Consider the following 22,089-nt stretch of genomic DNA (forward strand, 5'->3'; position numbering starts at 1 on the left):
CCATTGCAGCTCCTTGTGACTCTGGGCAAGTCATTTAACCCTCCATTGCCCCTGATACAAATAGTACCTGAATATAATATGTAAACCACTTTGAATGTAGTTGCAAAAAACCACAGAAAGGCGGTATATAAAGTCCCATTTCCCTTTCCCTTTGTCTTATCACGTGCAGAGTGAAATCGCCATTTTACAACCTCCGGGCCCAACAAAGCATTCAGGTGCATCCGGGATCTTTGTTTTCTTCAGAGTTTATATTGCTTTTACACCAGGAATATATACTGAAGCAGGTGCAGTTAGAGTTGCTGCAAGGTGCTTCAGTTTCTTGCCCCTCTGACTTCCAAGAGATCTCGTTGAACCTCATCTGCCCACTCCTGGAGGTCTGTCCCTGCTTTCTTTCTCCTTATCTGATGTGGCCTTGGTCTGTTCAGAGGAGCCATCATTGAAGGAGCCGTTAGATTAGGCAGAGCGCTCTCCTGAGGAGGGGAATGACCCGAAACGACTGAAGTTCTTTCATAAAGAGGAGCTCAGTACTCTTATTTCTGAGAAATTGGTGCTGATTTCCAGTGAGGAAACTTCTGCTTCGGTGTCAGGAGTTCCATCTTCATCGATCATGAGTGGACTTAGAGGTCCTTCTAAGGCCTTCATGAGGTATCTAGACATTCAAGACCTGATTACAGCAGAATGGGTCTCACCGGACGCAGGGCTGAGAGTGGGAAGAGTCATGGCTGTTGGTCCTGGAGGAGAAAGAGAAATTGAAGCTTTCCAGGGTGAACCTCCTTGTTATAGCAGTGACCAAGGCCACCTTTCCATTGAACAGGTGCATTGCCCTAAATTATCTACAGGATAGGAAGCTACAAGGCTCACTGAAACAAGCCTTTGAAGTGGCATCTTTGGGCCTTCAGGCGACATCGTGCAGCCCGTTTGTGGCTAGAGCATGCCTGAAGTGGCATCAGCAATCTGCAACACAAGATGGGCTCCATAACACCCAGGTGGAAGTGGGGTAGACCTACTTGGCGAATGCTACTTACGGCTTGCAGTACGTCTTTGGCTATCATGGCATGTCAGCAACTCTGGTTGTGGCATTGGGCAGCGGATGCAACATCAAAGTCACGTCTAGTTAAATGCCCTTCTGGGGCAAGTGGTTATTTGGAGATAATGTCAGTAACTTGGTGAACATACTGGGGGAAACAAAGCCACAGTGGTGCTGGAGGATAAGCCGAAAGCCTCTGGTCATCCGTCTTCAGGGGGCTGTTGATCTAGATTTCGAGATGACAGATGGTACCAGCCTGGTCGTCAGTAATATGGTCAGAAGTCCTGCTTTCAGGCATGCCAATCTTCCTTTTGTGTGGGCAGGAAGTCATCTTAGTCAACTAGAGCACCCAGTGCCTCCCAAACTTCACAACAACTTCTCTTCCTCCAGTGGGAGCTTGACTTCAGGAGGTTTGGAAGGTGTGGGTAAAAATCACGCCAGACCAGTGGCTTCTGGGTATCCTTACAGACGGTTACAAGTTGTTGTCTCATCCAGTAGCTCCGCTCTTCTTGAAGTCTTAGTGTTGAAAGGGAACCAAGATGGTTGAGGTTCAGGCCATTGTAGATTCCTTGCTGGTGCTCTGGCCCATTGTTCCAGTTCCCCAGGCTGAACGGGGATTTTCCCAAAGAAGGAAGGCACCTTTCATCCAGTCTTAGATCTCAAAGGTCTAAACCACTGCCTCCGAGTGTTCTGCTTTCACATGGAAACGCTAAGAGCAGTCATAGCCTCGATTCAAGCTAGGAAATTTCTCACCTCCCTCTCAAGGAGGTTTACTTGCATATACCCATATGGCTGCTGCATCAGAAGTTTCTATGTTTTGCGGTTCGGGGCCATCACTTCCAGTTCAGGGCTTTGCACTTCGCTCTCGCCACGGCACCAACGTTTACTAGGGTTAATGGTGGTGGCTTTCCTTCAGCACCAGGGAATCAAAGTTCATCTGTATCTAGACTAGCTCATTCGTGCATCATCTATTCAGACAGTGTGGCAGTGAGGGCAAAAATGTCGCTCTTCTGCAGTCATTGGGTGACCACTTTCAAAAAGAGCAGACTAACTCCATTGCAGATGGAGTATCTGGGCATTCTATTTGACAAAGCAAGGGAGAGGATCTTCCTCACGGAATTTCAGGAGATTGAAGCTGATTCAACAGATTCATCTTCTCAGTCAAAGCAGACCCCCAGGGTCTGGGACTATGTTCAGGTTCTGGAGTCAGTGATAGCAGAGATGGAAGTGGTGTCATGCCATGAACACAGAGGATCTCTAATTGGAAACTGAATGATATAAAAACAAAACTCAAAGGGTTACATGTGTTTGCATGTCAAGTGCTGCTTAGATGGTGACTCTGTCTGCATCAGCTTATAGCGATCCGGTTTAGGATGGGCTGGAGAGAGCTTTGACGGAATCTCCAGTAATTTGGAATGTGAGGACAGTGCCAGGCAGAATTTTACGGTCTTTGTCCTAAAGATGACCTGACAGATTTGGATAGGCTGGAGTGGACTTTGACGGCAACTCCAGTAATTGGAACATAAGGAACAAGCTGGGTGGACTTCTATGGTCTATGTCCCAGAAACACCAAAGGAAGACCATGATCAGGTATATAATATCATGTTTATTGTTGATTTAAATCTTGAATTGATAATGAATATGACTTGTGCAGTCTGGATGGACCATTCAGGATCTTTATTTTCCATCACTTACTACGTTAGTATATACGGGCATTACAGGAGTCTCTTCTCAGCTGTTGGTCTCCAGTGTCACAGAAATACAGCATTCATCTTCCTTGGACACTGATGTTTGCAGTGGTGGTTGTCACCGAGGAATTTGACCATTAGAGCTCCTGTTCCGATAATACTATGGAAGGTGGTGATAACAAATGCCAACAAGTTGGGTTGGGAAGCTTATTACATGTTCCATCTGACACAGGGCACCTAGACAGAACAAAAGTCTATGGTCAATAAATTATTTGGAGCTCATGGCAGTACGGAATGCCTTACGTGACTTCGCTCACTTTCTGTTGGGAGCATAGGTTCTTCTCCAATAATGCAACAGCAGTGGCTTCTATCAACAAGGAAGGCAGGACCTGCAGCCGTCCGATGGCAGTGGAAGCGGCCTCCCTCATGAGTTGGGTGGAGAAAAATCTTATCTGCTTCTCGGCAGCTCACATCGTTGGGTCCTTGAATGTGAAGGCGAACTTTCTGAGCAGGTGCTGATTGGACTTGGGAAAATGGGAACTATCCAGCCAGGGTTTTCATTTTATGGTGGACTGATGGGGTTCTCCATTTCTGGACTTGATGATGACAAAAAGCAATGCCAAAGTGCCCAAGTTCTTCAGCTGTTGGAAACAACCAGGCTCAGTGGGGATTGATGCTCTACTGCAGCCCTAGCTGGAGACACATCTACTATGGTCCATGGTAGGCTGCATGTTGAAAAGCATCACATTGCACCAGGGTCGAATAATTCTCATAGCCCCGGATTGGCTGCGGAGGCTGTAATGTGCATCCTGGTTCAACTGCTGAACGGGGATCCTCTCCATCTTCCACAGCTATGTGGCCTACTGAAGCAAGGTCTAGTGCTTATGGAGGATCTGTGCTCCTTTGGTCTTACAGCTTGGCCATTGAAAAAAGGCTCAGTTGAGATGAAAAGGTTATTCTGATTCGGTCAGTGCAACCTTGCTTTATGCCATATGCGAGAGTGTGGAAAACATTCAAGGTCTGGTTTTCTGAGTGTGGATATTTTCCCTTCTCTGCTCAGATCACGCACATCCTAGCATTTCTCCAGGCAGGTCTTCAGAAAGAATTGACTAAAAGAGAATATGAAGAGAAACTTGCTGCAGAAGCAAAAGCTCATAGTAACAACTTTTTCAGGTACATCAGAAGCAGAAAGCCTGTTAGGGAATTCGTGGAACCGTTAGATCATGAAGGAGCAAAAGGGGTACTCAGAGAGGACAAATCCATAGTGGAGAAACTGAATGAATTCTTTGCTTTGGTTTTTATAGAAGAAGATGTAAGATATCTACATGTCAAAATATCTCAAATTGTCTAGAGTGCACTAACATATATCAAAAACTTGTGGATGCACTCTTGCTATACAATCTGTGGACAATTGCACAATCTTGATATATGCCGGATATTTTATAAAGTAGCCTCAATAGCCCAGGGAACCATTAATTAGGACTCCACTGAATTGGCCTGTATCATGGGCTCCTCCTACTTTCCGAAAAAAACATCCACAAGTAACAAAAAACTCCCTACTCAAGGGAGAAAAAGATCTTGTGAACAAAAAAACGGATAGAGGGGTATTTTAGTAATCTAATGCAAATATCAATATAACTATGAGTGCATTACACCACAGAGAGTAATAAATGGAAGTAGGGAGTAGGGAGTTTTTTGTTACTTGTGGATGTTTTTTCGGAAAGTAGGAGGAGCCCATGATACAGGCCAATTCAGTGGAGTCCTAATTAATGGTTCCCTGGGCTATTGAGGCTACTTTATAAAATATCCGGCATATATCAAGATTGTGCAATTGTCCACAGATTGTATAGCAAGAGTGCATCCACAAGTTTTAGATATCTACGTGTACCAAAAATGGTTTTCAAGGGTGATGATGTGGAGCAACTGAATGGAATCTCGGTGAACCTGGAAGATGTACTGAGCCAAATCGACAAATTAATGAATAGTAAATCACCTGGACCGGATGGCATGCATCCAACAGTATTGAAATAACTCAAACATGAAATTACTGATCCGCTATTATTAATCTGTAACCTATCGTTAAAGTCATCTGTAGTATCTGAAGATTGGAAGGTGACCAATGTGATGCCAATTTTTCAAAAGGGTTCCAGGGGTGACCTGGGAAATTACAGACTGATAAGCCTGATGTTGATGTCGGGTAAAATAGTGGAAACCATTATAAAGAATACAATTGTGGAACACATAAATAAACATGGTTTAATGGGACAGAGTCAGCATGGTTTCAGCCAAGGGAAGTCTTGTCTCACCAGTTTGCTTTATTTCTTGAACACGTGAATAAACATGTGGATAAAGGTGAGCCAGTTCATATAGTGTATCTAGATTTTCAGAAAGCTTTTGACAAAGTTCCTCATGAGGGACTCCTGAGAAAATTTAAGTCGTGGCATAGGAGTCAATGTTCTGTTGTGGATTAAGAATTGGTTATTGGACAGAAAGCAGAGGGTAGGGTTAAATGGCCATTTCTCTCAATGGCGGAGGGTGAATAGTGGAGTGCCGTAGGGATCAGTACTGGGACCAGTTCTATTTAACATATTTATAAATGATATGGAAATTGGAACGAGTGAAGTGATTAAATTTGCAGATGACACAAAACTATTCAAGATGATTAAAACGCATGCAGACTGTGAAATATTGCAGGAAGATATTAGGAATTTGAAGACTGGGCACCCAAATAGCAGATGAAATTTAATGTGGACAAATGCAAAATGATGCACATTGGGAAGAGTAATCTAAATCATAGTTACCTGATGCTAAGCTCCGCCATGGGGTTCAGCACCGAAGAAAAAGACCTAGGTGTTGTCATAGACAATATGCTGAAATCTTCTGCCCAATGTGCGGCAGCAGCCAAAAAAGCAAACTGGATGCTAGGAATTATTAGGAAAGGGATTGGTAACTAAGACCAGGAATACTATAATTTCTCTGTATCTTTCTATGGTGCAACCACACGTTGAGTACTGCAATCAGTTCTGGTTGCCATATCTCAAAAAAAAAGATGTAGCGGAATTAGGAAAGGTTCAAAGAAGAACAACCAAAATGATAAAGCGGATGGAACTTCTCCCATATGAGGAAAGGCTAAAGAGGTTATGGCTCTTCAGCTTGTAAAAGAGATGTTTGAGGGGGGATTTGATTGAGGTCTACAAAATTCTGAGTGGTGTAGAACGAGTAGAAGTGAATAGATTTTTACTCTTTCAAAAAGTACAAATACTAGGAGACACTCAGTGAAGTTACATGGAAACACCTTTAAAACAAATAGGAGGAAATATTTTTCACTCAACAAATAGTTAAGCTCTGGAACTCTTTGCCAAAGGATGTGGTAACATCAGTTAGCATATCTGGGTTTTAAAAAGGTTTGGACAAGTTCCTGGAGGAAAAGTTGGCTATTGAGACACACATGGGGAAGCCACTGCTTGCCCTGGGATTGTTAGCATGGAATGTTGCTCCTATTTGGGTTTCTGCCAGGTACTTGTGACCTAGATTGGCCACTGTTGAAAACAGGATACTATTCTTATAGTCTCTAAAATTTCAGGTTGTGTCTTTAGCCTATTTTAGGGGCCAACAACAGAAGACGTTTTGTGCGGCTCACCCGGATATCATTCGCTTCTTGCGGGGAACCAGGCTGCTTGTAGCCTTCCTTTCATACACTGTATCCAGAGTGGAACTTTAATTAAGTCCTTCAGGCTCTTCAGAAGCTGCCTTTTGATCCTCTCGGTAGGCCTCCTTAAAAGATCTTACACTAAAGACAACGTTCTTGGTGGCTGTTGTCAGAATGTAGTGTTTCGGAGCTTTAGGCTCTCTTGACGGGGTTCCCTTTCTCCGCTTTTCAGAGGCGTGGATCTTCCTGTGCACGGTTTTTTCCTTTCTTCTGGAAGTGGTATCAGCATTTCATCTCAACCAATCTGTGGAGTTTGGTATTCTTTGTAACTTCTCAATGTGCATAGAGTTCTCAGTTATCTGGAAGTCACGAATGAGTTTCACAAATTAAACAGACTGTTTGTGCTTTTTGGTAAGTAGAGGCTTGGCCTCATGGCTTCCAAGCCCACAGTTGTTAGATGGTTGAAGGAGACTATCGGGTCAGCTTACTTACTTATGGGGACACATGCTCCTAAGGTCTTGTTGGCTCATTCATCAAGGTGTACAATGGCATCCTTGGGGTAGATTACCTGTCTCCAGTGGATATTTGCAAGGTAGCAACATGTTCAACGCTGCATACCTTTTCAGAGCATTACAGGGTGGACGTTGCAGCATGCTTCGAAGCCGATTTTGGGGCTTCAGTCCGCAGTCTGGTAGCGCAAGGATCCCACTCACTCTTCCAATCATCCCACAGGTTCTGGAGTAGTGGGGAAGCTATGTAATGGAAGGAGAAATTTGGTCTTATCTGATCATTTTCTTTCCAATAGTCGTTTCAACTATTTCAGAGGCCCCCCCCCCCCCCCCAAAAAAAAAAAGTTTCTGAGATGTTTTAGTTGATGTGAATTAATGGGTCAAATAACATATGTCACCTTGCATGGTGCTTCCTGCATATCTCTTGTTTTCTACAAGTTGTCCTGAGATTAGAGAGGTCCACACATATTTGCTTCTCAGATTAGTATTAGGTTAGCAAGCTTTGTAAGGCTGTTGTGTTTGTTCAAAGTTTATCCTTACTGCTCGTTTATGCATGCTTACAGTTGGGGTGATGATTTCATACCTGTCTTTGAAGGTTTGGACTGGTTTAGTGAGTTATTTTATGTTATGATGATGTGGCTTCTGGTTTGTTTTCAAATTACGTATGTAATTTTGTATTCTGCTAAGAATTATGGATTAAGCAGAAAGTAAATTTTTAAATAGAGTAAATATTGAAGAGCTAGAGTGGATGCCAAGAGAGATGTCTCAGCTCACTTATCAGTTCTCTATCTCCACCTGCTGGTTGACAGACACAACTAGCCCATAGGTTCTGGAATAATGGGAACGACTAATGGAACAAAAATTATCAGGTAAGACCTAATGTCTCCTTAATGCTGAATCCCTAAGTGGTCAACACTCAACTAGCTGAATTTACCCAAGTTTTGCGCAGACAGGTCATCTTCCCCTCCCCCCACCCCACCCCAAATCTATCTAATTACAAATAACAGTTGTACCAGACATAGGGCCTTTTGGACAGGATGCTCCACAATCAATATTAGCTAATGTATTATTGTTAAGCCACCCTAATAAAGAATCTGTAAAATACACTCAAGATGATCTAATGGTGACATCTGGCTACCACTGTTATGGCTGGATGATGTCATCAAAATGGACATCAACAAGTAAGAAGTTGTTTGGGCTGGTACACTAGACTGATAATTCTGATTTGTTTCTGATTCTTTTCATTATTTTCTTTGTTGTGACAGATTTTCAGAAGAAGCAGCCTGATGACGACTCCACCCCCAGCACAAGCAACAGCCAATCAGATTTGTTTTCTGAAGAAACAAACAACAATAATAATACCTCTTTAACCACGCAGACTTTTAACTCCAGCCAGCAATTCTTGACAGAACCGAATGTACCTTCACCGAGCAAAGAGGAATGTGAGTGTCCTCCTTTACAGCAGCTCTCTGCATGTCTGCAGTACGTAGATCATCAGGATAGCGCATCCAAAGCATATGCTCTGTAACCCCTCGCTGCAGTTTACTTTTTAAAAGCCTTTTCAGGATGATGTTATAACAAATATGCGCATCGTGTAAATAGTCATTTTGGAAAAAAATGATCTAAAGTTGTTGTTGTAGGAATGACTTTCCCTCAGTTGACAGAATATTCCTGCTGCATATGGATGTTCTTTCATTAATTCATCCCTGTATCCACATGAATTGTATCTATTACCTGTATGCATAATAATTGGGGCAATAAGTAAGATTCTGTTGTAGTAGGCTGGGCCACACTGGGCTTCCAATCTGCAGCAATAAGATTAAGAGAATAGAAATTTTAATTTGAAAAACTGAGCAGTTCAGTTTCAGTACCATATTGATACATCATGATCAGAAATCCCCCAAAAATGTTGCAAACCAGACCTAATGAAATTTGAGTCTACTGTACTCCTGATAACCACGAGCGGATTGAGATGGAGGGTGCTTGCTCCGGGTCGCCCGTTCCAGCTTGTTCCAGTCCACATCTGCCTGCCTGCTCCGATCCATCTGCCTGCCTGCTCGGAGCCATCTGTTCCATCTGCCTGCCTGTTCTGATCCATGTGCTCCATCTGCCTGCCTGCTCAGATCCATTTGCTCCATCTGCCTGCCTGCTTGGATCCATCTGCCCCATCTGCCTGCCTGCTCGGATCCATATGCCTGCCTGCTCGGATCCATCTGTTCCATCTGCCTGCCTGCTCTGATCCATCTGCTCCATCCGCCTGCCTGCTCGGATCCATCTGTTCCATCTGCCTGCCTGTTCTGATCCATTTGCCTGCCTGCTCTGATTCATCTGCCTGCCTGCTCTGATCCATCTGCTCCATCTGCCTGCCTGCTCTGTTCCATCTGCCTGCTCCGGCTCGCTCCGTCGGACCCAGCTTCTTCCTGCTTGTTCCAGCCACCTGCCCCAGCTGTTCCAGCCCACCTAATCCAGCTTGCTCCAGTCCGCCTGATCCTGCTTCTCCCTGCTCATTCCAGCTTCTCCAGCTGTTCCAGACCATCTAATCCAGCCTGCTCCAGCCCGCCTGACCCAGCTCCCCCTGCTCGTCCCAGTCCATCTGCTCCAGCCTTCGTCGGATCCAGCTCTTCCTGCTCGTCCCAGCCCATCTGCTCCAACCTCCGTCGGATCCAGCTCTTCCTGCTCGTCCCAGCCCATCTTCTCCAGCCTCCGTCGGATCCAGCTCTTCCTGCTTGCTCCATCTGCCTGCCTGCTCTGATCCATCTGCTCCATCTGCCTGCTCCGGCTCGCTCCGTCGGACCCAGCTTCTTCCTGCTTGTTCCAGCCACCTGCCCCAGCTGTTCCAGCCCACCTAATCCAGCTTGCTCCAGTCCGCCTGATCCTGCTTCTCCCTGCTCATTCCAGCTTCTCCAGCTGTTCCAGACCATCTAATCCAGCCTGCTCCAGCCCGCCTGACCCAGCTCCCCCTGCTCGTCCCAGTCCATCTGCTCCAGCCTTCGTCGGATCCAGCTCTTCCTGCTCGTCCCAGCCCATCTGCTCCAACCTCCGTCGGATCCAGCTCTTCCTGCTCGTCCCAGCCCATCTTCTCCAGCCTCCGTCGGATCCAGCTCTTCCTGCTTGCTCCATCTGCCTGCCTGCTCTGATCCATCTGCTCCATCTGCCTGCTCCAGTTCGCTCCGTCGGATCCAGCTTCTTCCTGCTTGCTCCAGCTGTTCCAGCCCACCTAATCCAGCTTGCTCCAGTCAGCCTGATCCAGCTCTCCAGCCATCTGCTCCTACTGTTCCAGCCCGCCTATTCCTGCTTGCTCCTGCCAGCCTGATCCAGCTTCTCCAGCCTCCGCTGCTCGTTCCAGTCTACTACTACTATTTAGCATTTCTATAGCGCTACAAGGCATACGCATCTGCACCAGCTTGTTCCAGCCCGCCTGATCCAGCTTCCAGTCCATCCACACCAGCTTGCTCCACCCCACCTGATGCTGCTTCTGCCCGTTCCAGTCCATCTTCACCAGCTTGTTCCAGCCCGCCTGATCAGCTTCCCCCTGCCTTCTGCCTGCCCCAGCTGTTCCAGCCCGCTTGATCGAACTTATCCCAGCCCGCCTGATCCAGCTTGTTCCAGCTTGTCCAACTTGCCTGCTCACTCACTCCCTACCTCTCTCACTACCTATGGCCCCCATTCACATTCTATTCCTCGCCCTATCCCTCCCCAATCTCTTCCCCCTCCCTCCGCGCTATACCACACAAACTCATTACCCATCCCCCCGTCCTGCTCACTACTGCAATACCCTACCTACCCCTATCCCCCATCACCTCACCATCCCTACTGTCCTCCTCCTCTTTCCTAGCTCTCAACCTCCAACACCTCCTTCCTGCCATCAACCCTTCCCCATTCCTCCTCAGCACATCCCGCCTTCGGCGCCCTACCTCCCCCACCCTTCTCCGCTCTCTCTTGCTCCTTCTCCTGCTATCCGCGGGAGACATCAATCCCAACCCAGGTCCTCCACACATATCCTCGTCCTCGTCTCATCTATGCAAACGTTCCTGCGACTTCTCCAATCTCATCTCCATTCCCCTCCTCCCCCCTTCCGCCCTCCCCTTCTCGTGTGCCCTGTGGAATGCCCACTCAATCTGCAACAAACTTACCTTCACCCATGATCTCTTCATCTCTCATTCCCTCCATCTGCTCGCCCTAACCGAAACCTGGCTCACCCCTGACGACTCTGCCTCAGTCGCAGCCCTCTGCCACGGAGGATACCTTTTCTCCCATTCGCCCCGCACAACTAGCCTCGGTGGCGGCGTTGGCCTACTACTTTCGCCCTCCTGCAGTCTTCAACCCCTCCTCCTACCACAGTCTCACTGCTTCTCATCCTTTGAAGTCCACTCCATCCGTCTATTCTACCCGCTACCACTCCGAGTTGCAGTCATCTACCGCCCCCCTGATAAGTCCCTCCCTTCCTTCCTTCCTTCCTTACTGACTTCGATGCCTGGCTCTCCGCTTTTCTTGAGCCCTCATCCCCATCCCTCATTCTTGGTGACTTCAACATACACACTGATAACCCATCCGACTCGTATGCTTCTCAATTCCTCACCCTCACTTCCTCCTTCAACCTCCAACTGAGCTCCACCACCCCTACTCACAAATCTGGTCACTGTCTTGATCTCGTCCTCTCTTCTACCTGCTCGCCCTCTAATCTTTGCGTCTCTGCTCTCCCCATTTCTGACCATCACCTGATCACATTTACACTTCATCACCCTCCCCCTCAGTCCCGCCCAACACTAACCACTACCTCCAGGAACCTCCAGGCTGTTGACCCCCCCCACCTTATCCGCTACTATCTCTGATCTCTTCCCGTCTATCACGTCCTCCGAGTCTGTTGACAAGGCTGTTTCCAATTACAATGCCTCTCTCTCCTCCGCCCTAGACACCCTTGCACCATCTGTTTCCCGTCCCACAAGGCGCAGTAATCCCCAGCCCTGGCTTAACCCTTGCACCCGTTACCTTCGCTCCTGCTCCTGATCAGCTGAACGCCTATGGAGGAAATCTCGCACCCATACTGACTTCATTCACTACAAATTCATGCTATCCTCCTTCCAGTCCTCCCTATTCCTCGCCAAACAGGACTACTACACTCATTTGACTAATTCCCTCAGCTCTAACCCTCGTCGTCTCTTCGCCACCCTCAACTCCCTCCTCAAAGTGCCCTCCGCTCCCACCCCCCACCCCTCACTCTCTCCTCAATCACTAGCAGACTACTTCCGCGACAAGGTCCAGAAGATCAACCTCGAATTCACCACTAAACCTTCTCCTCCTCTCCATCCTATCACCCACTCCCTCAACCAATCAACCCAGGCCTCCTTCTCCTCTTTTCCTGATATCACCGAAGAGGAAACCGCCCATCTTCTCTCCTCCTCGAAATGCACCACCTGTTCCTCAGACCCCATCCCCACCAACTTACTTATCACCATCTCTCCTACTATCACCCCCCCCCCCATCTGTCATATCCTCAACCTCTCTCTCTCCACTGCTACTGTCCATGACACCTTCAAGCATGCTGTTGTCACACCTCTCCTCAAAAAACCTTCACTTGACCCCACCTGTCCCTCCAACTACCGCCCCATCTCCCTCCTACCCTTCCTCTCCAAAATACTTGAACGCGCCGTTCACAGCCGTTGCACTGATTTTCTCGCCTCTCATACCATCCTCGATCCGCTTCAATCTGGCTTTCGCCCACTTCACTCGACAGAAACGGCACTATCCAAAGTCTGTAATGACCTGTTCCTCGCCAAATCCAAAGGTCATTACTCCATCCTCATTCTCCTTGACCTATCCGCCGCTTTTGACACTGTCAATCACAACTTGACACACTGTCCTCTTTTGGATTCCAGGGCTCTGTCCTCTCCTGGTCCTCCTCTTATCTCTCCCATCGTACCTTCAGAGTACATTCTCATGGTTCTTCCTCCACCCCTATACCGCTCTCTGTCGGAGTCCCTCAGGGTTCTGTCCTTGGACCCCTTCTTTTCTCTATCTATACCTCTTCCCTGGGCTCCCTGATCTCGTCTCATGGCTTCCAGTATCATCTTTATGCCGACGACACCCAGCTTTATCTCTCCACACCTGACATCACTGCGGAAACCCAGGCCAAAGTATCGGCCTGCTTATCCGACATTGCTGCCTGGATGTCCAACCGCCACCTGAAACTGAACATGGCCAAGACCGAACTTCTTGTCTTCCCACCCAAACCCACTTCTCCTCTACCTCCACTCTCTATTTCGGTTGATAACACCCTCATCGTCCCCGTCTCATCTGCCCGCAACCTCGGTGTCATCTTCGACTCCTCCCTCTCCTTCTCGGCGCATATCCAGCAGATAGCCAAGACCTGTCGCTTCTTCCTCTACAACATTAGCAAAATCCGCCCTTTCCTCTCTGAGCACACCACCCGTACTCTCATCCACTCTCTCGTTACCTCTCGCATTGCCTACTGCAACCTACTCCTCACTGGTCTCCCACTTAGCCATCTATCCCCCCTTCAATCTGTTCAGAACTCTGCTGCACGTCTTATATTCCGCCAGAACCGATACACTCATATCACCCCTCTCCTCAAGTCACTTCATTGGCTTCCGATCAGGTACCGCATTCAATTCAAGCTTCTGCTACTAACCTACAAATGTACTCGATCTGCAGCCCCTCCCTACCTCTCAACCCTCATCTCCCCCTACGTTCCTACCCGTAACCTCCGCTCTCAAGACAAATCCCTCCTGTCAGTACCCTTCTCCACCACCGCCAACTCCAGGCTCCGCCCTTTCTGCCTCGCCTCACCCCACGCGTGGAACAAACTCCCCGAGCCCATACGCCAGGCCCCCTCCCTGCCCATCTTCAAATCTCTGCTTAAAGCCCACCTCTTCAATGTCGCTTTCGGCAACTAACCTCTACACCTCTACCCAGGAAAGCTAGACTGCCCCAACTTGACATTTCGTTCTTTAGATTGTAAGCTCCTTTGAGCAGGGACCGTCCTTCTTGGTTTGTTTTGTACAGCGCTGCGTAACTCTAGTAGCGCTCTAGAAATGTTAAGTAGTAGTAGTATAACCGGGAGACATCCAGTGGAAGGCACAAGTCGCTGCACATTTTCTTGGGTTTTCCTAGAATGGTGGTTTTGAAAATGCGTATTACTACTGCTACTCATTAACATTTCTATAGCGCTACTAGATGTATGCTGTGCTGTACACGAAACATATATGAGACAGTCCCTGCTCAATAGAACTTACAAACTAAACAAGGGACACATTCATCAATGTCCTGGACCTTGACCTTGTAGAAAATTTTAAAACTGAAGGGAATTAATAGGAAAAATAATGCCAAATTCAGAGTAACTTAATATCTGCAGGAGGGGGGTGGTTTAAGGACTCTCAACTCCTCTTTTAAGGCATCAACAATTACAAATACCTTAACTGTTACTCATGGCTTAAATATGTCCCCAAGTTGGTGTGTAATGATTCGTCTTGAATATCAGCTATACAGAGCTTTGTCCACATTTTCATGTAGTAGTTTATTTTCTCCGAGGACAAGCAGGCCTATCTATTCTCACTGATGGGTAATGCGATCCAAGTTAAGACCTTAGTGGAGTGCAGAGATGCTAGAACCTTGGACTCTTTTAGTGATATGCAATTTATCCTTAAAATCGAGCGTGGTACCGGAAGATTGGAGGGTGGCCAATGTAATGCCCATTTTTAAAAAAGGTTCCAGGGGAGATCTGGGAAATTATAGACCGGTGAGTCTGACGTCGGTGCCGGGGAAAATGGTAGAGGCTATTATTAAAAACAAAATTACAGAGCACATCCGAGGACATGGATTACTGAGACCGAGTCAGCACGGCTTTTGTGGGGGGAAAACTTGCCTGACCAATTTACTTCAATTCTTTGAAGGAGTAAACAAACATGTGGACAAAGGGGAGCCAGTTGATATTGTGTATCTGGATTTTCAAAAGGCGTTTGACAAGGTACCTCATGAAAGACTACAGAGGAAATTGGAGGGTCATGGGATAGGAGGAAAAGTCCTATTGTGGATTAAAAACTGGTTGAAGGATAGGAAACAGAGAGTGGGGTTAAATGGGCAGTATTCACAATGGAGAAGGGTAGTTAGTGGGGTTCCTCAGGGGTCTGTGCTAGGACCGCTGCTTTTTAATATATTTATAAATGATTTAGAGATGGGAGTAACTAGCGAGGTAATTAAATTTGCTGATGACACAAAATTATTCAAAGTCGTGAACTTGCTACAGGATTGTGAAAAATTAAAGAAGAACCTTTCGAGACAGGGAGACTGGGCGTCTAAATGGCAGATGGCGTTTAATGTGAGCAAGTGCAAGGTGATGCATGTGGGAAAAAAGAACCCGAATTATAGCTACGTCATGCAAGGTTCCACGTTAGGAGTTACGGACCAAGAAAGGGATCTGGGTGTGGTCGTCGATAATACGCTGAAACCTTCTGCTCAGTGTGCTGCTGCGGCTCGGAAAGCGAATAGAATGTTGGGTATTATTAGGAAAGGTATGGAAAACAGGTGTGAGGATGTTATAATGCCGTTATATCACTCCATGGTGCGACCGCACCTTGAGTATTGTGTTCAATTCTGGTTGCCGCATCTCAAGAAAGATATAGTGGAATTGGAAACGGTAAAGCGAAGGGCAACTAAAATGATAGCGGGGATGGGACGACTTCCCTATGAAGAAAGACTAAGGAGGCTAGGGCTTTTCAGCTTGAAGAAGAGACTGCTGAGGGGAGACATGATAGAGGTATATAAAATAATGAGTGGAGTGGAACAGGTGGATGTGAAGCGTCTGTTCACGCTTTCCAAAAATACTAGGACTAGGGGGCATGCAATGAAACTACAGTGTAGTAAATTTAAAACAAATCGGAGAAAATTTTTCTTCACCCAACGTGGAATTAAACTCTGGAATTCGTTGCCGGAGAACGTGGTGAAGGCGGTTAGCTTGGCAGAGTTTAAAAAGGGGTTAGACTGCTACTAAATGGAAAAATCCACAATTCCAGGAATAACATGTATAGAATGTTTGTACATTTGGGAAGATTGCCAGGTGCCCTTGGCCTGGATTGGCCGCTGTCGTGGACAGGATGCTGGGCTCGATGGACCCTTGGTCTTTTCCCAGTGTGGCATTACTTATGTACTTATGTACCTTTATGCTCATGTCATGGATACAATCATGGGCAACTACTTGCAGGATTCTGTGCACAAGATGCTAGATTTAGCTCTCTCCTATCGGAGCAGGACGAGTCACTTCACAAATCGACCAATCCGCAGAAGTGGTGTCGTAAGTTCTTGGCCAGGGGTGCCTAAGACACTTTTGATGTGGGATCCAGGATCTCTGCTCAAAGTATAGTGATACACAGACTCTCATGGCTGTGTATCTTTGACTTGGAACCAGTAGTTCAGCAGAGGTTGGCGGATGCCCTATGCCTTGTGGATAACCTTTTGGAAGAGAAGGTTGAGGAGATTGCTGGCCAAATCAAGAAACATATTGATACCATCTCTTCTGTCTCCCACCGGATGCTTTCTGCATCTGCCTCCTCATCAAACATATAAACGGCGAGTGACCGAACTCACTCGCAAATGCGCAGTAAAGACCCTCTCTGTCCCGCCCCCGCGTCAATACGTGATGACGGGGGCAGGACAGAGAGGGTCTCTACTGTGCAAGGGGAGGGACGAAACCGCCGTCGCTACCACTTCCCCCCCCCCAAGGTCACCGCCACCACTCCCCCCACCCGGAGTCGCCGCTGCCACCACCCACCCTCCACCCGGGCCGGGCCCTCGCTCCGCTATAGAAACAGCGTCAACGCAGCACACAGCTCAGCTGAGCTGCCGTCGGCCTTCCTTCCCTGCCTGTGTCCCGGACACAGGCAGAGAAGAAGGACGGCAGCTCATCTGAGCTGTGTGCTGCTTTCCCGCGCTGTTTCAATAGCAAAGCGAGGGCCCGGCCCGGGTGGAGGGGTGGTGGCGACTCTGGGGTGGGGGGCGTAGCGGTGACCTCGGAGGGGCAGCGGCGAGCTCGGCGGCGGGGGGGCCTTGCAGCGGCGAGGAGAAGGGGCCTTTCAACCCCCCCCCACCCCACATCCTATACTTGCCCGTTTTTACGGGCTCAACGGCTAGTCTAGGATGTATTTTGGCAAGTGTAGAAGGGGTACCTACTACTTCAAGAGGTGTAAGTTCACCGCCTCCTTTTGCCAGCTTACACAGGCTAAGCCACAGCATGCTCATTCCTGTCAACAGCAGCATGTGCCTAAGACCCCTGCTGCTCCCCAGTCAAACCAAGGGACAAGCTTTTGTCTGGTTCCAGCAGGCCATAATCGTTGTCAGTGTCCGTGCCGGATGGCTTGCCGGTTAGGAGGAGGCTGAAGTTTTTCCACAAAAGGTGGCCCCTTGTAACCTCCGACTGGTGAGTTCTCCTAGTATTCCATCTCGTGTACGCCGTAAATTGGCATCAAAAACCTCCAAATTGCCCGCTAAGAGCTCCTTACTTCAGCTCTCAGCACGAGCAAGTAGTTGCAGAGGAACTCTCCACCTTTCTAAAGGCCTGTGCGGCCGAGCCCGTTCCATCAGGTGAAGGGGAGAGATTCTATTCCAGGTACTTCCTTGTGCAAAAGAAAACAGGGGTTGCATCCCGTCCTAGACTAAGGGCCCTGAACAAATTCCTAGTGAGAGAAAAGTTCAGGATGGTTTCCCTGGGCACCCGTCTCCCCATGATTCAGGAAAACGACTATGCTCTCTGGACTTATGATTTAACATTTTTTATTGATGACAACACTTAATAAATTTGGTCAACATAATAGGTACATAAATGTGTATATCAGAAAACCTACAGAAAAAGAAGACAATTTAAAGGAAGCCATTATCAAAGATTTAACATTTGCATCCCCTCCACCCTCATATAATTAAAACGAAACAATGTGTATTGACCCAAGAACAGAAAACAGCAAAACATGAAGGAATATTGAGGGTCAGGTAGAAAGCCAAGAACCGAGAGAGTCATCCCCCAGTCTCGTCCTGCAATTAAATAGTGAAGTCTGAAGTTTCTGTACTCTTATAACATTCATGATTAGCTGGGAGGAATACAACAGGCAAAAATCCTATGTTGTAACCAACTTATGGCATGTGCATCGGAAGGATTCCTCCCCCCCCCCCCCCCAATTAAGTAGGGAAAAAAAGGGGGACACAACAAAGGTGGAGAGTCAGGAAGAGATTAGAACACATTGAGAACTGTAAGTAGGCATTCCAAATGTTCAAAAATAGCCGTTTCCTTTTAAAGGAATATTCAGGATATCTCCCACTGGCAATGCTGGAATAGGGTGATCAAACAGTGTCTGTCACCAAGTAACATTATATAGCCTTCCAAAATGCATGAAAAAATGAATTAACACCTTAATGGCATTTCCTACAAATAGGAGTATCCTATTTCCCAAACTTAAATAATCGTTTTTGTGTAAAGTAGGCCATATGTAGAAAACATAATTGATGTCCACTTAATTCAGCACTAATAAAAAGCATGGGTATACGATGAATCCCAACAAAATTTGAAGACCAGTCTCTGCAAGGAGAGCCAATCTCATTTCAACAATTTGAAAGGGAGCAGTTGTAAAGTATAAAGCCACTTAAGAAATAATACCATGGGCAGTGATGGGTAAGAACTGCCAGCAGTTCAAACAGTCCTTTGTATAATCAATAAGATGGGAAACGTTAACGTCATAAAATTTGGAGGTTGTAGGAGGTGACCAGATTCCCAAATAACGAAAGGATTGAAGCTCCCACCTTAGAGGAAAAGGACCCTCCCAGCAAGTCTTCATCGAAGCCATCGTTGGCATTATCAGGGATTTGTCTAAATTCAGTTTGAAGCCAGAAAAGTCACTGTATTTGGCAAAACTATCCATGAGAGTAGACAAAGAATGACAGAGTTCCAATAAATGGACCAGAAGATCATCTGCAAAAACGGAAAGCTTAAATTCCTAAGTACCAATCCAAGATCTCCCTAAGAAGGAGACTTAAGAAAGAACAAACGGGGGGGGGGGGGGGGCAGTGGACAGCACTGATGTGTTCCCCACCCTATAGCGAAAGGCTCAGAAGAAACACCATTCACCCAAAGGACCGCCATGGATGATACGTATAAGGCCTGTACGCCGTCCAAAAAAAATCAGTCTATACTATACTTTTGCATAGTAGTGAATAGAAAATCCCAGATCACATGATCTAACACCTTCTCTGCGTCAGAACTGACCAACAGAGAAGGCAGCTTCAATAACTCTACTCTTTTCATAGAGGCGAAGAATATCTATGCTCTCTGGACTTTGATACATATACACACATCCTGATATTTCCAGCCCACTGGAAGTATCGACGAGTTTAGCTAGGAACACAGCACTTCCAGTACCGTGTGCTGCCCTTTGGCCTTGTATGAATCTGCAGTGCATAATATGGCTGTCCATGACATGAGAGCTCTTAAGATGGCTGGCATGACCCCTGTTGCCTTTGTAAAGCAGAGTCTGGCCAATTGTGTGATATAGGGAAGCAGACTTGTCAGCAGAGTTTTACAGCCACTATGTTACCAGAATTTAACAGCTAACATAAGAAATGCTAACACAGCAACAGGAAGGGGTGAAGCAGGAAATGAAAGCTCTAGGGTAAACGTGTAGCCTTGTGGCTGTGATTTCTCTGAACACAATGGATTGGGAGCAGGTACTGGAGATAGTGACAAATGAGGTGATGAAATTTGCACATGACACAAAATTATTCAAAGGTGTTGAAATGACAGAGGACTAAGGATTTAAAGAAGAATTTTGTGAGACAGGGAGACTGGGAACCTAAGTGGCAGATGACATTTAGCGTGAGCAAGTGCAAAGTGATGCATGTGGGAAAGAGGATCCTGAATTATAGCTATGTAATGTAATATAAGTACATAAGTAGTGCCATACTGGGAAAGACCAAAGGTCCATCTAGCCCAGCATCCTGTCACCGACAGTGGCCAATCCAGGTCAAGGGCACCACATTAGGAGTCACCGACCAGGAAAGGGATCTAGACGTCAATGATGATATGTTGAAACCCTCTGCTCAGTGTGCGGTGGCGACTAAGAAAGCAAATAGAATGTTAGGTATTATTAGGAAAGGAATGGAAAACAAAAATGAGGACGTGCCTTTGTATTGCTCCATGGTGCGACCGCACCTCGAATATTGTGTTCAATTCTGGTCACCGCATCTCAAAAAAGATATAGTGGAATTAGAAAAGGTACAGGGGGGATGGGATGACTTCCCTATGAGGAAAGGCTAAAGCTTGGAGAAAAGACGGCTGAGGGGAGATAATGATAGAGGTCTATAAAATAATGAGTGGAGTGGAACAGGTAGATGTGAATCAATTGTTTACTCTTTCCAAAAATACTAGAACTAGGGGGCACGCAATGAATCTACAAAGTAGTAAATTTAAAACGGATCAGAGAAAATATTTCTTCACTCAATGTGTAATTAAACTCTAGAATTCATTGCCAGAGAATGTAGTAAAAGCAGTTACCTTAGCGGCTTCCTAAAAGAAAAGTCCATAGACCATTATTAAAATGGACTTGGGGAAAATCCATTGCTTATTTCTAGGATAAGCAGCATAAAATGTATTGTACGGTTTGGGGCTCTTTCCAGGTACTTGTGACCTGGATTGGCCATTTTTGGAAACAGGATACTGGGCTTGATGGACCTTCAGTCTGTTCCAGTATGGCAATACTTATGTACTTATGTAAATTAATGTGAGCAAATGCACATAGGGAAATATAATCCCAACTGCTAGTACAAAACAGATGTTTATTTTCAACTCAGAATCCAGCAACAACTATTACTGAACATATGGCAGAAACGTTTTTAAAATAGAAGGAGCACCATTTATAAAAGGAAACTCTAGTAAGGCAATCAGTAAAAATGCCAGTCTTAAGCTTCCTATTTTCAGTATAACCATGAGTCAGGCAGCAATGTGCAAAATATGTGAGAAAACTATATATAATTTAATTTCTCATATATTAATTTACTTATAAAGTTGCATATGTCATAAAAATGTGTCCATTAAGCTGAGTCACTACCCAAGAAAAAGACTTTGGAATTACACATAATACATTGAAATTTTCAGTCCAGTGTGCCACAATTGTCAAAAAAGCAAATAGAACATTAGGGATTATTTCAAAAGGAATAAGAACATAACTGAAAGGGTTGTCATGCCTCTTTATAGGTCCATGGTCTGACTACAGCTTGAGTATTATATATAGTTTTGGTTTCCCCCATAACACCATGTTAGCAGAACCAGTGTGGAACCCAACTTAAACATTGACATACAGTGTCTAAGATGCATCTTCTTGATTTTCGGCTTCTGCCATAGCAGCCAGGTGCCTCGTGTTGTTACGCACCAGAGGCCTATATGAGAACATCCACAACAAACTGGGCCCCATGCACTAGTTATGCCTTATTTGGAGAAAAAGGAGACAGTGGACGTCATCATACTCCTGTTTAATTTTACAAAACTGATCAGAAATTCAACAGACTTCATTTCTATATATCCCATACTCTCGTAGAGCTTTGGAATTGTAGTCTGGCCTCTTAAAGAGCTTGAAAAACTGGATATGGTTTTTTTTTGTTTGTTTGGTTTTTTTTTTTTTTTAAATCTGTCGTCCCATAAGGTTATTTTGTAAGAATTGGTGTATACCAAGACTGTACTGTACGTTCCTTGGGCTGAAGGAGGACTGGGCCTTGTAGAGAAAGATTGTACATAGTTACTGTCATAGGCTTCCAAGCCTACTTAACTTCAACAGATCCACATATGCAAAAAGGACTGAAATATGAAAATAAATGTCCAGAAACTGTCTCGTTAAAACTGTACAAGCATTCCAACAAGTAGGAGGAATGAATATGAAACATACAGTGCATGCAGGAACTGAACAAGTTGGATTTATAGAACAAGAGGAAAAAACTGTTTAAAGAACTAGATCAGCGAAAAACAAGGAAAAACAAGTGACAACTGCACAAATACAGTGGAAAATATAAAATGTTACTCCAGGAACCATATGTCAACCAAAACCAGACACAAAAATTGTTATGGAGAGGTTTAGTAAAAACCAAAAAATCAAAGATTAATGGTTGCAGCCCAGGATATTGAATTATAGATGAGATGGTTCACAGTGAGCATGGAAAAAAATGTATGTAGAT

The 22,089-nt window shown here is 45.9% G+C and overlaps 1 protein-coding gene across 1 annotated transcript in view; it reads left to right on the forward strand.

Moving 5' to 3' along the window:
- The window catches only part of ZFAND3 (zinc finger AN1-type containing 3), a 481,002-nt gene that overhangs the window by 281,159 nt on the left and 177,754 nt on the right, over positions 1–22,089 (forward strand). The window contains exon 3 of the mRNA XM_030195765.1: positions 8,139–8,315. Within this exon, the coding sequence (XP_030051625.1) occupies positions 8,139–8,315 (177 nt within the window). The remainder of the gene's footprint in view (positions 1–8,138; positions 8,316–22,089) is intronic.

This window comes from Microcaecilia unicolor, chromosome 3 (genome assembly GCF_901765095.1).
Source record: "Microcaecilia unicolor chromosome 3, aMicUni1.1, whole genome shotgun sequence".
NCBI classification, from domain to species: Eukaryota; Metazoa; Chordata; class Amphibia; order Gymnophiona; family Siphonopidae; genus Microcaecilia; species Microcaecilia unicolor.